Below are 12,755 nucleotides of genomic sequence, written 5' to 3'. Positions count from 1 at the left end.
CCGGAGCTGCACCCGCTCCCCCCGTGCGGAAGCGCTGCTGCAGGGATGGGCCCCGGCGGTGCCTTCGCCTTCCCAGCCCCTGCCCAGGCTGCCCTCGGGGCGGGATGGGGGTGTTTCTCGCCGGTTCTCGGGCTTCGGCCGCTGCCTGGCGGGGCCGTGGGGAGGGGCCGCGATCTCTGGGTCTGGGGCAGGAGGGAGCAGGCGGTTGTTTTTCTTTACCAGACTTACAGTGGGGAGGGGATGCGGTAATGCCCAGCCTCCAGTCCCTCACTGGCTTAGGCAGCTGCTCAAGAAAGCAGTAGCTTTTTTTTTGGGAGGGCTTGGAAGTAAAGCTGGGGAGAAGGACCTCGGTCCTGTAGGCAGTGGAGTAGTTACTGTGGGGTGAATGTCGTGCATGTCTAAAAGCAAGTGGTGGTGTCAGGAGCGTGGAAGAAGATGCAAAGGCTGCTGCCTCATGTAACGCTGGACTAAATGTTTTTTTATAGAGTAGTGTCTCTGTTAAAAAATACTTGCAGATTATTCTTCCCTGTTGGGAAGGTGTTCTGTTACCTATTACTCATGTAGTGATTTCAGCAGCTGCTGTTGTGGAATAGTAATTAGCTACTGTGATTCTTATTTCTTTCTCCAGTTATATGAAATTCAAAACCTAATTCCAAATGCTGGGGCAAATAAAAATTAATAACTTCTGCTTATTAGTTCCTGAAGGAGATTTTAAGTATGCTTTGATTTTAGTAAAAAATAAAATTTTTAAAAGGAAAACAAGTCTTGTTAGGTTTGATCCCAAGTTTTATCTCAGTAAACTGTGCTATGCTTGCATAAAATGACACTGCACAGAAACAGATGATTACCCTTGTTCTTTTTTATGTTGATAGTAAAATAAAATTTACAGGAGTATTTTCAGGATGCCAGTGCAGAAAGTGTGATCAAAGTTTTTGGCTTGCTTTTCAAAGTCTTGGCAGTTTCCAAGATAGAGAGTGTTATTTTGTGTAAACACTGAAATAAAACAATTAACAGATAAAATTAATTTTTCAGCTTCCAAGAAGAGCAATGTTTTCTATGAGCCAAATAGTGCTGTATCATCTAACAGTACTGAAATCGCTGCTTAGTTCAATTTATGTTTCCGTTTTCCATTTTTCATTGAATTATGTCCAGATGTTTTTGAAATATTCTCTTCTTTATTTTAGGAAGTCCAAAAGCATTCTGTGCACACACTTGTGTTCAGATCTTTGAAGAGAACCCATGATATGTTTGTAGCTGATAATGCCAAGCCTATCCCATTAGATGAAGAAAGGTAAGTGCTGCAATCAGTGAAATTCTGGTAGGACTTCAAGTTTTAAATCGTGGGAGTGATTGCTTCGTGGAACTCAGAAGTACAGGTGTTTCTGAATATTTAGAAGTGTAGCCTTGAGGGGAGAATAAAATATTAGAATTGTAAAGTAAGTTGTAAAAAATACTTTTCTAAAGTATTAAGTTGTATAATAACAATTTAAAACTTGAGGTTTAAATCAGGATTATGTTTTACTCTTCCAACAGTCACAAAGTGAAGATGGCAGTCAAGCTGCGTACAGAGTACGGCTCAGTGCTACACATGCCTACTCTTAAAGAAAACTTAAGAGAGAAAGGAGGCCCAAACTCTGGGGATCCTTATGGACACAAGCAGTATCCTGGAAATCAAGGTTAGTTTGCTCTTAGTGGTATATTTGTCTTTTGTGACAGTCTCCCTGATGTAAAATCTGAAGAATGCAGTCCAGTATTTGCTAGAGATAAAGATGGAAATAATTTTTACACTGGTATTTTTCTTGCTAGGGTCCACAGGAGTTAAGTGATTCAAAACAAGGAATAATATATAATCATATAATAACATATAATCAGTTCTTGTGGCTTGCTTAGGTTTCACACACCCATGATATTTGTGTACTTTAATCTTTTTCCATGAAGAAAGTATCTTTGGCACCGTGTGATTTTTTGTTTTGAGAGAGTCCTTCTTGATAACAAGTGGCATTACCATTTCAAAAATGTCTTTTTACTCTTTATTTTTTAAAAGCTGAGGTAACCATAACAAATAAAATTAATGAAAATCAGAAATGTCTAAGTGTCGTACATTAGAAGTGATTGCTGGTTTCTCCTGCTGTGTATGACCTGCTCTGTTTTCCTTCATTTCCTGGTTGAATGCGTCATTAGCAGTGCAGTACAGAATTTAGTTATTAATATGAAGTTTTGTTGCTCTTTTAGGACAAGAACTTGAGTATTTGATAACAGGTACACATCCATATCCACCTGGGCCCGGTAAGTAAAATTCTGTGAATGTTTGCTAGGGATTTTTGCTTTACTGTCAGAACTAGGCATACTCCATCCTACTAGGAGCAGGCTCTTGTGGCTGTTAAATGTTCTGGGATAGGAGGTACGAGGAGGATTTAGGAATAGATGCCGTATCTTCTCACTAAGAATCAGTGGATGTGAGCTGGCTGTGAGTTGATTGTTTCTATGAGGTATCACCTCTGGTGGTACCATCATAACAAAAATGTCCTAGGAATCCCTTCTCTTGGAGAGTTTACTGAGTCCCACAAATCCCTGATGCCCCCACTGTTGTGGCAGAGCTGCTCTTAATGTTTTGTTGTGAGCAAGAAAGTGCTATTCCAGCTAGAAGGAAGTTGAAAGAAAAGGGGGAATGTGTCTTGCTTTTCATCACCAGAGCAGAAAGGTGTAGGTATCACCACCTTTTTCTGAAAAAGAGTTATTAGAGTCTAAGAGTGTCATTTGGTTTTGTCTATGCCTGAAGGGATTGTGCTTCTGTGTTGTGACATTGGCTGTTGCTAACTGGCACTTTTCACTGATCAGTCCTGCTCTTGTAGCAATTTAGTTTTAGTTGTTTGTCTTTTACTGTGCTTAATTTTATCACAGTCTGCTGAGAAATGTATTATGGCAGAAAGGAGGTTGTAAGGAGGTGGGAGTTGGCCTCTTAAGTGAATAATGACAGGACAAGAGGAAATGGCCTGAAGCTGCACCAGGGGAGGACTGGATATTAGAAAGCATTTCTTTACCAAAAGAGTGGTTGGACAGTGGAACAGGCTGCCCAGGATGGTGGTGGAGCTACCGTTCCTGGAAGTCTCTAAAAGAAATGTAGATATAGTGCTTAGTGACATGATTTAAGCACTGAATGGGTGAATTAGGTTACAGTAGGGGAATTTAGGTTATGGTTGGACTTGATGATCTTCGAGGTCCCTTCCAACCAGGATGATTTTATGATTCTATGATTGATTTGGAAGTTAATAAATGCAAGTGTTCAGTGGACCCTCAGCCATTAAAAAAATGTGCATAGTTGACTCTAGCTGTGGGGAGAAGATTTGCTCACAGAGGTTTCTCCAAGTTCAGTGTTCTTTTAGCAGAATCAAATATGTCACAATTAAAAGTAAGATTTATTTTGATGTTTCTTGTTTTAGCCTACACCTCTCACCCAAACATAGTTTTGTTGTCATCTGCCAGAACTTTGGTTAAGGAAGGAAATGTAGAAATGGGAGTGGAATAAACTTACCAGTGTGCACCAAAACTACACTTTGCAAAGAGTCTTTAATTTTTTTTTAAAGTGATCTCCAGTTCTTAGGATGAGGTTGTAAATTTTAAGTTGTAGTCTGAAATACTCACTTCGGTAGGACTAATGCTTTTGTAATTCTGGCACCAGTGCATGATACCAAGCACCACATAGTGACAGCATAATAAACTGCACTGAAGGACCTAGGTTAGCAAATACTTGTTTGTTTTTTGTTTTTTTCAAGGTGTGGCTCTGACAGCAGATTCTAAGGTCCAGAGGATGCCTAGTGAGTCTGCAGCACAGTCCTTGGCTGTAGCACTTCCTGCTTCTCAGTCCAGGTACTGTGGTGTTTTTCACTAACACATTTTTTTGTTATCTATGGGCATTTCAAGGCAAGACACAAGGGTCAGGATAAAAGATACTTTTGAGTATTTTGAATGTTCTAATTTATAAAATTAGAACGAATAGAGTGGCCAGGCATTGTTTTTATGTACTTTTTTTTTTCTTCAGTGTTGTGAGAGGCAATAGGTAGAAGTTGGAGCAAGGGAAATTCTGGTTTAGGTACAAGATAAAGGTGAGGCACTTTTTTTGAGTGTCCTTTACCTTGAGGTGGTGAGGCCTTGGAATGGTTTATTTAGAGAGGTTGTGGAGTCTTTATCCTTGGAGGTCTACAACACTCAACTGGTTGCATCCATGTGATACCTTATCACTTAGTGAAAGGCAGTCGATTCTCACCCATCAACCATTTTTGTTCAACCTAGGTTGGATGCAAATCGAACAGCTGCTGGTGTGGGTGATATTTACAGGCATGCTGGAATATCTGAGCGTTCGCAGCCTCCTGGGATGTCCGGGGTAAGTTTGTTGCACATCTAGTGTGAGAAGTGCAGAGTGTTCACCAGGTTGCTTCTGGATTCATTGCTGTGTTGTGTGGAGATATCCTGACTGACTAAATTTAGTCAGGGTTGAGATATCAGAGTGACAAGGCTTTAGGTTTTAGAAGAAGAGGTAGATTATAAAGCGTAAGAGTAACTTTCCTTTTAACTTACAGGCTATGGTAGAAGCTGGTGGAAACAAAAATTCTGCATTAATGGCAAAGAAGGCTCCAACCATGCCTAAACCACAGTGGCATCCACCTTGGAAACTGTACAGAGTAAGTTACAAATTTATGACATCACCATGCATATAAAAGTAAATTACTATTTTTTTATCCTATAAAGACCTCAAATTGTTATTTTTCTTATCATTCACAAAAATGAAACAAGAAGTGATCATAACTAAGTTGTATATGCACGCTTCTTAACTGATACTAGAATATGAACATTTTTTATTTGATTTGGAAAATTATTTTGTGAGTATTATTAATTTTACACTTGTTTACATAGGTTTAGTTGTATTGTGATAAATTAGAGTTGAAAAAAATGGCATCAAAATAAAGTCTTGAGAGATTTAAGGTAAAGCAAATGAAAATGCCTACTTGTTAGGAGCACTTTCTTTTGAGACAGACTGTAAATATAATTCAAGTCACTGTACTAATTCTACATGTTTTACTGGAGGCTTGCTGTCAAAATCCTTGCTCAACAGAGCAAAAACTTGTTCAAGCAACTTAGAAGCATAGCTGGAATACCAAATGGGGGTTTCATCTTATCTCTTTTTTTAAATCTACATTTTAGCTGGTCTTCCTAAGCTTGGTTTGAAGTAGTTTGTGAAAATTGGGGATTTAAAATCGGTCAGATAGATTATTTATTAAATTTTTGTTTCCGTATAAATGCCCATTTCTATTCCTAGACCATGAAGAAATCCAAACAGCTGTCTGGAATGCATGTCATTGTGGTCTCATCTGGTTAGAAGAATCCACTTTAGTTTTCCAAAGTATTTCTGCCTTATTAAGAACTTGTTCATCTGAACAAGTTTTAGATCATCTGAAATTACCTGTATGACAGTGCCTGAAATGTGACATCCAGTGAAACCAAATACATTTTGATTTAGCTGTTTGACTTCAGAGAAATGAGAGAAACTGAAAGGTTGCTTTAAGCAAGCCAGGCGTTGGTAGATCTTTTCTTGTGAGATCTTTCTCCAGGATTTTCTGTAATTGTTCTTCAACCACTATTGTATAAGCAATATACAGCAGTAGCAGGAACTTGTGCTTAAATAGAATATTTTTCTGCCAAGCATCGTTGAGCCTGAGTGTTGTTGACTCTCAAAGGATTTGAAAAAGTTGCCCATAGGAGCAGAATCTTTCTGTACTGCAAGTTCCCCAAGTCTAGCCTATGACACATGAATTTCCAGTAGTCTCTTCATTTAACTGAAGTATAAATCAGGCTCTCCAGAACTAATTTCATGTTTAACTTTTTGGGAGGTGTGCATTTCTTGGTCAATACTAACAAATTCCGGTGTTGGAGAACGAAAATTATATCGACAGTTGTATGTATTACTTTAGATTTAGGAAAGTTTTTGTTTTTTCTCAAGGTTATCAGTGGTCACCTGGGTTGGGTGAGATGCATTGCAGTAGAACCAGGAAATCAGTGGTTTGTTACTGGCTCTGCTGACAGAACTATAAAGGTAAGAGGCTGGAAAAGGTCACTGACAGTTTGTTGGGGGTGTTTTTTGTGTTCTCATTTAGGAAAGTCTTCAGCCCTTGGAAACACGTTCTTGGCTACTGCTTGCAGAATAATGAACTGTGGAACATTTTTCCTTACCTAGTTGTAAAGGATTTGTGGAGTATTACTTCTTGAGATTTCTCATATTACATGGTAGCAGCTGGGAAGCAAACCTTGGTGTTACTGTTTTTAATTTAAAATTCAGCAGAGTTAACTACATTTGGGCTGTTTACCGAGACTACTAATGTGTAGCTTTTAGTTTTTTACCTCAAAATGCCTATTTTGATGCAGATATGGGACCTTGCTAGTGGGAAATTGAAATTGTCTTTGACGGGACACATCAGTACTGTACGAGGGGTGATAGTAAGTGCAAGAAGTCCATACCTCTTTTCTTGTGGAGAAGACAAGCAAGTGAAATGCTGGGATCTTGAATACAATAAGGTAAGCTGTAGTTGCTTTAATTGGAATTAATTGGTGGTGGCTAATATAAAAATCAAAACATTGAGACTATTTTTTCAAATATCCAATTATTGTGTGTGCATTTTTATTCATCTAGGTTATCAGACATTACCATGGTCATCTAAGTGCTGTCTATGGTTTAGATTTGCATCCCACAATAGATGTCTTGGTAACATGCAGCAGAGATTCAACAGCACGAGTAAGTATAGCATTGTTATGTTTGTACCTCTTGATATGTTGCTGTGCTTCAACACGTTCCATTTGTGAAGTGAATATTTACCAAAAGTTAACATGAATAAAGATGAAAATACTAAAATTGTGTTAAATGTCTTCTATAGCTGATAAAAACTGAAGCCCAAATAGACAAAAATGCAGTGTTACTTCAGAAGGATTTTTTATTTCTTAACTTAGTTGATAGAATTCATAGTATATGTAGGATCACTTTGTGTCATTTAGAAGATGATATGACTTTATGGTAACTTCAAGTTATCTATGTGTCTGGAAGTTCAGTGGCAGGGTCCCCACTGCCCTTGAAATTTACCAGCTGAGGCAGTTGTGATTGTTTAATGAAAAAAAACAACCTAAATATCATTGCTTAATCTGTAGAACTATGGCAAGGAATACATGTGATCAATGGCAGTGCCTAAATTGTATTGAGTATGTACCTGTCACTTCTGTGACTTATTTCCTGTGACTTCACAGATTTGGGATGTGAGGACAAAAGCCAGCGTGCACACGCTGTCGGGACACACAAACGCGGTAGCGACAGTGAAATGCCAAGCTGCAGAACCACAGATTATTACAGGTATAGTGGGCACGGTTTCACAAGTAACGTGATTGAAAAACGTTATCGTGAACATATGATTAGTTTTCAGTAATTGTGAATTTCATAATTTTACCTTTGTTAATTTATTAAATTTCTCTTATTTTTCTGTTGAAAATGGGCGGTGCAATGGTTATCTCATGCTATTAATGGTATGTTTAAGTAATACAGCTGTGCATTGTTGGAATCTTTTTCTGTGCTTCTGTGTTTATATTATTTGTTGTCATATGTACTGTGACTTCATTTTCTGTGATATTTCACAGTTCCTTCCAATCCACTTAAGAAGTGTCTAGTGGTTAAATATAAAGTTCATCTTCTTCCCCATTATGTCAAATTTCAGTCTTATTTTGTAACTATTTGGGTCTCCTTGAATTTCAAACTGCTTAAAAAGACTGCTAAAACCCAGCATCTTTCTTGTGTGAGGTAGCCACTAGTATCATGTTTTTGTAACAAACATTAACAATGTCTTTGTCTCACAAAAGAAGTTTTGGCTGCCTTAAAAAAATAATAATTATTAAATAATAAATATTATGGTTTCTACTACTTTGTATTTTCTTTTTCTTGCAGGTAGTCATGATACTACCATACGGCTCTGGGATTTGGTGGCAGGAAAAACCCGTGTTACTTTAACAAATCACAAAAAATCTGTAAGAGCAGTAGTGCTACATCCAAGACAGTAAGTTTTCCTCATTCTTTTACACTTACACAATGGTGGCAGAAAGCCAATGTGAGTGATGATTTGGGCATAATAATGTGAAAAACTAATGAGCTTAAAATGCTGTAAAAGTGTACATATCTGTTCTCAAATACTTCTACTACACTGATTGTGCTGTCCAGCCATTAACACTGGTGTACATTAGCAATCCTGAGAATTATTTTTATCCCACAGAATTTATTATGTATGTGCCTTTGATGCAGTCCTTGAGAAACTAGTGACATTGCCTTTTTAAGTCTAATAATAAATATGTAGCTGAATGATTGTTAGCAGAAAGTGAAGTAATGAATGTAAAGTGGCACATGTGTAAATAATGCTGAAGGAGACTGACTAATGCAAAAGCATCTTTTTGAATGTCGTTGACTGCACAAGACATTTCAATCTAACTGACCTTAAACTTCTTGTGAGTATTTAATCTTCAAAGAGGGTGTTTTTGGAAGTACTCTGAAATTAGTTGCTATATTGCAGTTGTCTCTTCAGATAAATACCCATTTGAACAATGGAGAAAAGGAATTCACGTAGAACTGTAGTACTTCTGTACCTTCAATATTTGAAGATTAAATCCTGTTAACGCAGAAATTTGGAATCTTTTATATGAATCAGTTCTGATCCAATCTGTGTGTCTGAAAATTTGTAAAAATCTCATGTTATGCCTTCTAGCTGTAGCAGAGAAAGACCCCAGTTTGAATTATATTCTGCAAAAAAAAATCTGGTTTCAGATTCATTCATCATACTTCTTTGAAAAAAAAATTAGTGTTTTATTGAGAAGCAGAAACTGTCAAAATACTATTTTTTTTGTATTTCAGTTTTTTAATATTTCAGTATTTTTTTCCAAATCTATTTTGTTACTGAAGAATCTTCTAAATAGACAGAAAATTGCTTAGTCGTTGTGGCAACTGCATTTCCTACAGGCTTTGTATGTGCTGCCCAAATTACCTTATCTGCTTCCACATGTTAAAATGATGGAACTGACTATTTTAGGGTAACTCAGTAAAACAAGTTTTCTTTTATAGTTGACTTTTTTGCAGTGCTTTATCCTTAGTTGTGTAGTTTTAGAGGACAAGCCAATATTTTTTTTTCCTGGTATCTTTGCTGATGATGCCCTTATACCTGAAAATTTGCTGGAATAACAACTGACAATAATGTAACGTGCATTTTTAATATTTGCACATTAACATCCTCTATGGCAAAGGATTTGTAAAGGTCAGGTAATCTATGGAACAGAAAGGAAATGTGGATAAGTATTTCATGCGTTAATAAAATTGTTTCATTTTATGCAAAGTGTCAGAAAAGCATTAGTATTAAGTAACTTTTCAAAGAAAAGCCTTTTGTATTAAGTAACTTCACAACTAGCATTTAACGGTACTTTCAATAAAGGATGGCTTTTTATCCCTACTTTAATATACTGTGCTTATTTTCTTTCAGTTACACATTTGCATCTGGTTCTCCAGATAATATTAAACAGTGGAAATTCCCAGATGGAAATTTCATTCAGAACCTTTCTGGGCACAATGCTATCATCAACACACTGGCTGTGAATTCTGATGGTGTTCTGGTCTCAGGAGGTAAAATGAGAAATTTTTTTTTTTTTTTTATTTCCATTCTCCCCCTCTACTCTGCCCTTGTGAGGCCACATCTGGAATACTGCATCCAGTTCTGGGCTCCACAGTTCAAGATGGACAGGGAACTACTAGAGAGTCCCAACGGAGGACAACAAAGATGATTGGGGAACTGGAGCATCTCCCCTATGGGGAAAGGCTGAGAGAGCTGAGACTCTTCAGTCTCAAGAAGAGAAGATGGAGGGGAGACCTTATTAATGCCTAGAAGTGTGTAAAGGTTGGGCGGAAAGAGGATGGAGCTAGAGTCTCCCTTTAAATACCAGGAAAAACTTCTTTACAGTGAGGACGACAGAGCACTGGAACAGGATGCCCAGGGTAGTTGTGGAGTCCCCTTCTCTCGAGATATCCTAGACCCACCTGGATGCAGTCCTGAGTAAAGTGCTCTAGAGGATCCTGCTTTGGCAGGAGAGTTGTACTAGATGATCTCTATACATCCCTTCCAATTCTAACAATTTGGCGATTCTGTGATTTTCCTCTCCTGCGTGTATGTATGGCTGGAGGTTCTTAGACAAAAGTGCTTGCTGAGCTCTTGTTTATCTGTGCCTGTAAGCCTGCTGCAGCATACAATTTCATTTCAGACCAGTAGGGCCACTTTTATTTTCCTGGATGTTACTGAGCTGCATGCACAAAAGTGAGTTTGAAAAGACTTTTCAGATTGCTGCGAATACTCTGTAGCTGATACTGCTAGCAGTAAGACTGGTAGTGGTTTAAACTGGATTTGAAATAGAACCTCTGCAAACATTACGCCGATGTCCCATTACAGATTCCCTAATGTTTGTCTTCTGTTGGGTAGGATTATACCTCTTTCTTTGGTTTTAGTGATGGTACTAAACAGGGAGCTTGATATTCAGAATGCCAATCCTTACTTTGCTTTCAAAGTAGCTTGCTGTAATTGCCGTGTGATGTGGTGTATCACCTCTAAGGTTTATCTAATGCAAAACTGGAGGAGATTCTGAGGAAGCTTCCATCAGCCTTCTAAAACAAGATCAGCCTTTCCTAACTAAGAAGGAAAACAGTAGAAAATGGGAACCTTGTAGGGTGTACTGAGTTGTTGTACATTAATGTTATAGCTGATGTATTCCTGATGCATTGGTTAGTTGTTCATTATAACCTTTTTAGAAAATGGATATAAATTACCTGGTTAAAATACTAAGGATGCTTGCTTGTTTGTTTGTTTTAGCTGATAATGGTACTATGCATCTTTGGGATTGGAGAACTGGATACAATTTCCAGAGAGTACATGCAGCTGTACAGCCAGGCTCTTTGGACAGTGAATCTGGAATATTTGCTTGTGTTTTTGACCAGTCAGAAAGCAGATTGCTGACTGCTGAAGCTGATAAAACCATCAAAGTATACAAAGAAGATGATACTGCGGTATGTCGGAGTGTCTTTTTAATGTATTGTCATGAAGTCAACAGATTTCAAGGAAGTCTTACTTGTATCATTGAGATGTGCACAGTCTTTGTAGAGCATTTGATTGAAGTTTGAAAGCAATGTGTACATAATCATGTTAGGAGGACAGCATCTAGTTTATGCACTCAGGTCCTTCAACTCTTCTGCTAAAGTCCTTTGTGACCAGTTTGGAGAAATCTTAATACAGTAATATTCATTGAATTTTGAAGCCAGTAGGGGAGGGTGTACAGTTGTATGCTCTAAAACACAAGAATCAGCAAAAATACTTATACTTCTGTGTATGATATAGGTTAATTATTTGCCGTGACAATTTTTAGGATCCAGAGGAAATAGCTTATTCTCAAATCTGAATCCATTTACTAATACAGACAGTAGCTTAATGTGTATTTTGTCAAGGTATGTCTGCAATGTAAAGAATATAAGGATTTGTAGTAAATACTAGGATTTTTGCATTGAATTAAGACTTGGAGCAACTCTTAGATATAAAGGAATAAGGAATGTTTTATCCATTTTGCTATTGGGTGAACTGTAGGGTGTGTGGTACCTACCGATACTGAGGTAGATATTGCTGGAAGCACTGTCTCTAGAATACCTGTTTCTGTGCTTTGATCACTACACTGTTGTTTCTGAAGTGCCATTGCCAACCTGATTTTTGTCCTTGTTGCAAGGAAAAAACTGAAAAAATCTCATCAGGTACTTCACACAATGAAATGATAAAAAATTGTATTTGAATAAATTGCGTAGTACATTAGCTTATTACAATTTAAAAGATTAAATAGAGTATATATACTATGTGAGTAACATTTTGAACTGAATCCTAATTATGGGTGAATTGCAAGTTAAAATAAACCTTAAAACATGTTTTGTTTTTTTTCCCTTTAGACTGAAGAAACTCATCCTATCAGCTGGAAACCAGAAATTATCAAGAGAAAGCGATTTTAGTGCAGCAACACATTTACACTGTAATTTTGTTTTGGCTTTCCTGAGAGCATTCAGTCACATTTTGTTCTGCCTAGAACAGCAGAGCAGGAAGTCAGCTAAGTCACTGTTATTTCAACATTTTTTGTAATAAATTTTATTTCTCTTCCCTTTTGTCTTTTTTTGGTGTGATCCCAGTAAACTGGTTGCAGCTGTTAAAATTCTTTGTGGAGCATGTATATGCCATGAAAAGGACAGATAGGCAGGTGCTTAATTTTTTGTACGAATCTATTGTGTAAGTCTAAAAATATTTTGGTGAGCCAGGTTTTCTGAAAGACCCTTGGTTGACTCCAAAAATTTTTTGTGTATTTATGCATAGAAGCCATCTAGGGAACTTCTTGAGCTATGCTTTTGGATTTTAGACCAGTATTGTTTGTTGTACATATGTTAAGGATATACTGTTATTGAACAGTATATACAATAAATTACAGACTAATAGAATGATCAAGAAAGAAGCAGAAAAATATAATAATGTTGTTTGCTTTATAAACACAGCCAGTGAACATTGCCAGTGCTGTGTTATTGAATGAAATGGATCGTCCAAGTGTTCATTTCCCTAGGAAGGGTTTCATATTCAACTCCTCATGTTCACTCATTTCAGAGTGGGCCTTCTATAACAAAG

General features: G+C 37.4%; 1 protein-coding gene across 1 annotated transcript; it reads left to right on the top strand.

Annotated features, from left to right (window-relative positions):
- The first annotated feature begins 104 nt into the window (after positions 1–104).
- On the top strand, positions 105–12,425 carry PLRG1 (pleiotropic regulator 1). Its single transcript, XM_009995985.1, has 15 exons — positions 105–245; positions 1,185–1,291; positions 1,534–1,676; positions 2,233–2,286; positions 3,774–3,867; positions 4,291–4,381; positions 4,578–4,679; positions 5,996–6,088; positions 6,418–6,567; positions 6,683–6,784; positions 7,288–7,390; positions 7,976–8,084; positions 9,549–9,688; positions 10,923–11,116; positions 12,038–12,425. The coding sequence occupies exons 1-15, from the start codon at positions 105–107 to the stop codon at positions 12,095–12,097; spliced, it is 1,683 nt and encodes a 560-aa protein (XP_009994287.1). The 3' UTR covers positions 12,098–12,425.
- The last annotated feature ends 330 nt before the right edge of the window (positions 12,426–12,755 follow it).

The sequence above is a fragment of the Chaetura pelagica genome, unplaced genomic scaffold, assembly GCF_000747805.2.
Source record: "Chaetura pelagica isolate M959 unplaced genomic scaffold, ChaPel_1.0 scaffold142, whole genome shotgun sequence".
Lineage (NCBI taxonomy): Eukaryota > Metazoa > Chordata > Aves > Apodiformes > Apodidae > Chaetura > Chaetura pelagica.
Note: the sequence above shows the minus strand (reverse complement) of the source record. Positions and strands in the feature narration are given on the sequence as shown.

What these genes read in the sequence shown, in the direction of transcription:
- PLRG1 (XM_009995985.1), top strand. Translation starts at nt 105, where the DNA reads ATGGGGGTGTTTCTCGCCGGTTCTCGGGCTTCGGCCGCTGCCTGGCGG. An exon ending in AGCCTCCTGGGATGTCCGGG is followed by an intron (nt 4,382 to 4,577) that starts GTAAGTTTGTTG and finishes TTTAACTTACAG; the next exon opens with GCTATGGTAGAAGCTGGTGG. An exon ending in GTAGTGCTACATCCAAGACA is followed by an intron (nt 8,085 to 9,548) that starts GTAAGTTTTCCT and finishes ATTTTCTTTCAG; the next exon opens with TTACACATTTGCATCTGGTT.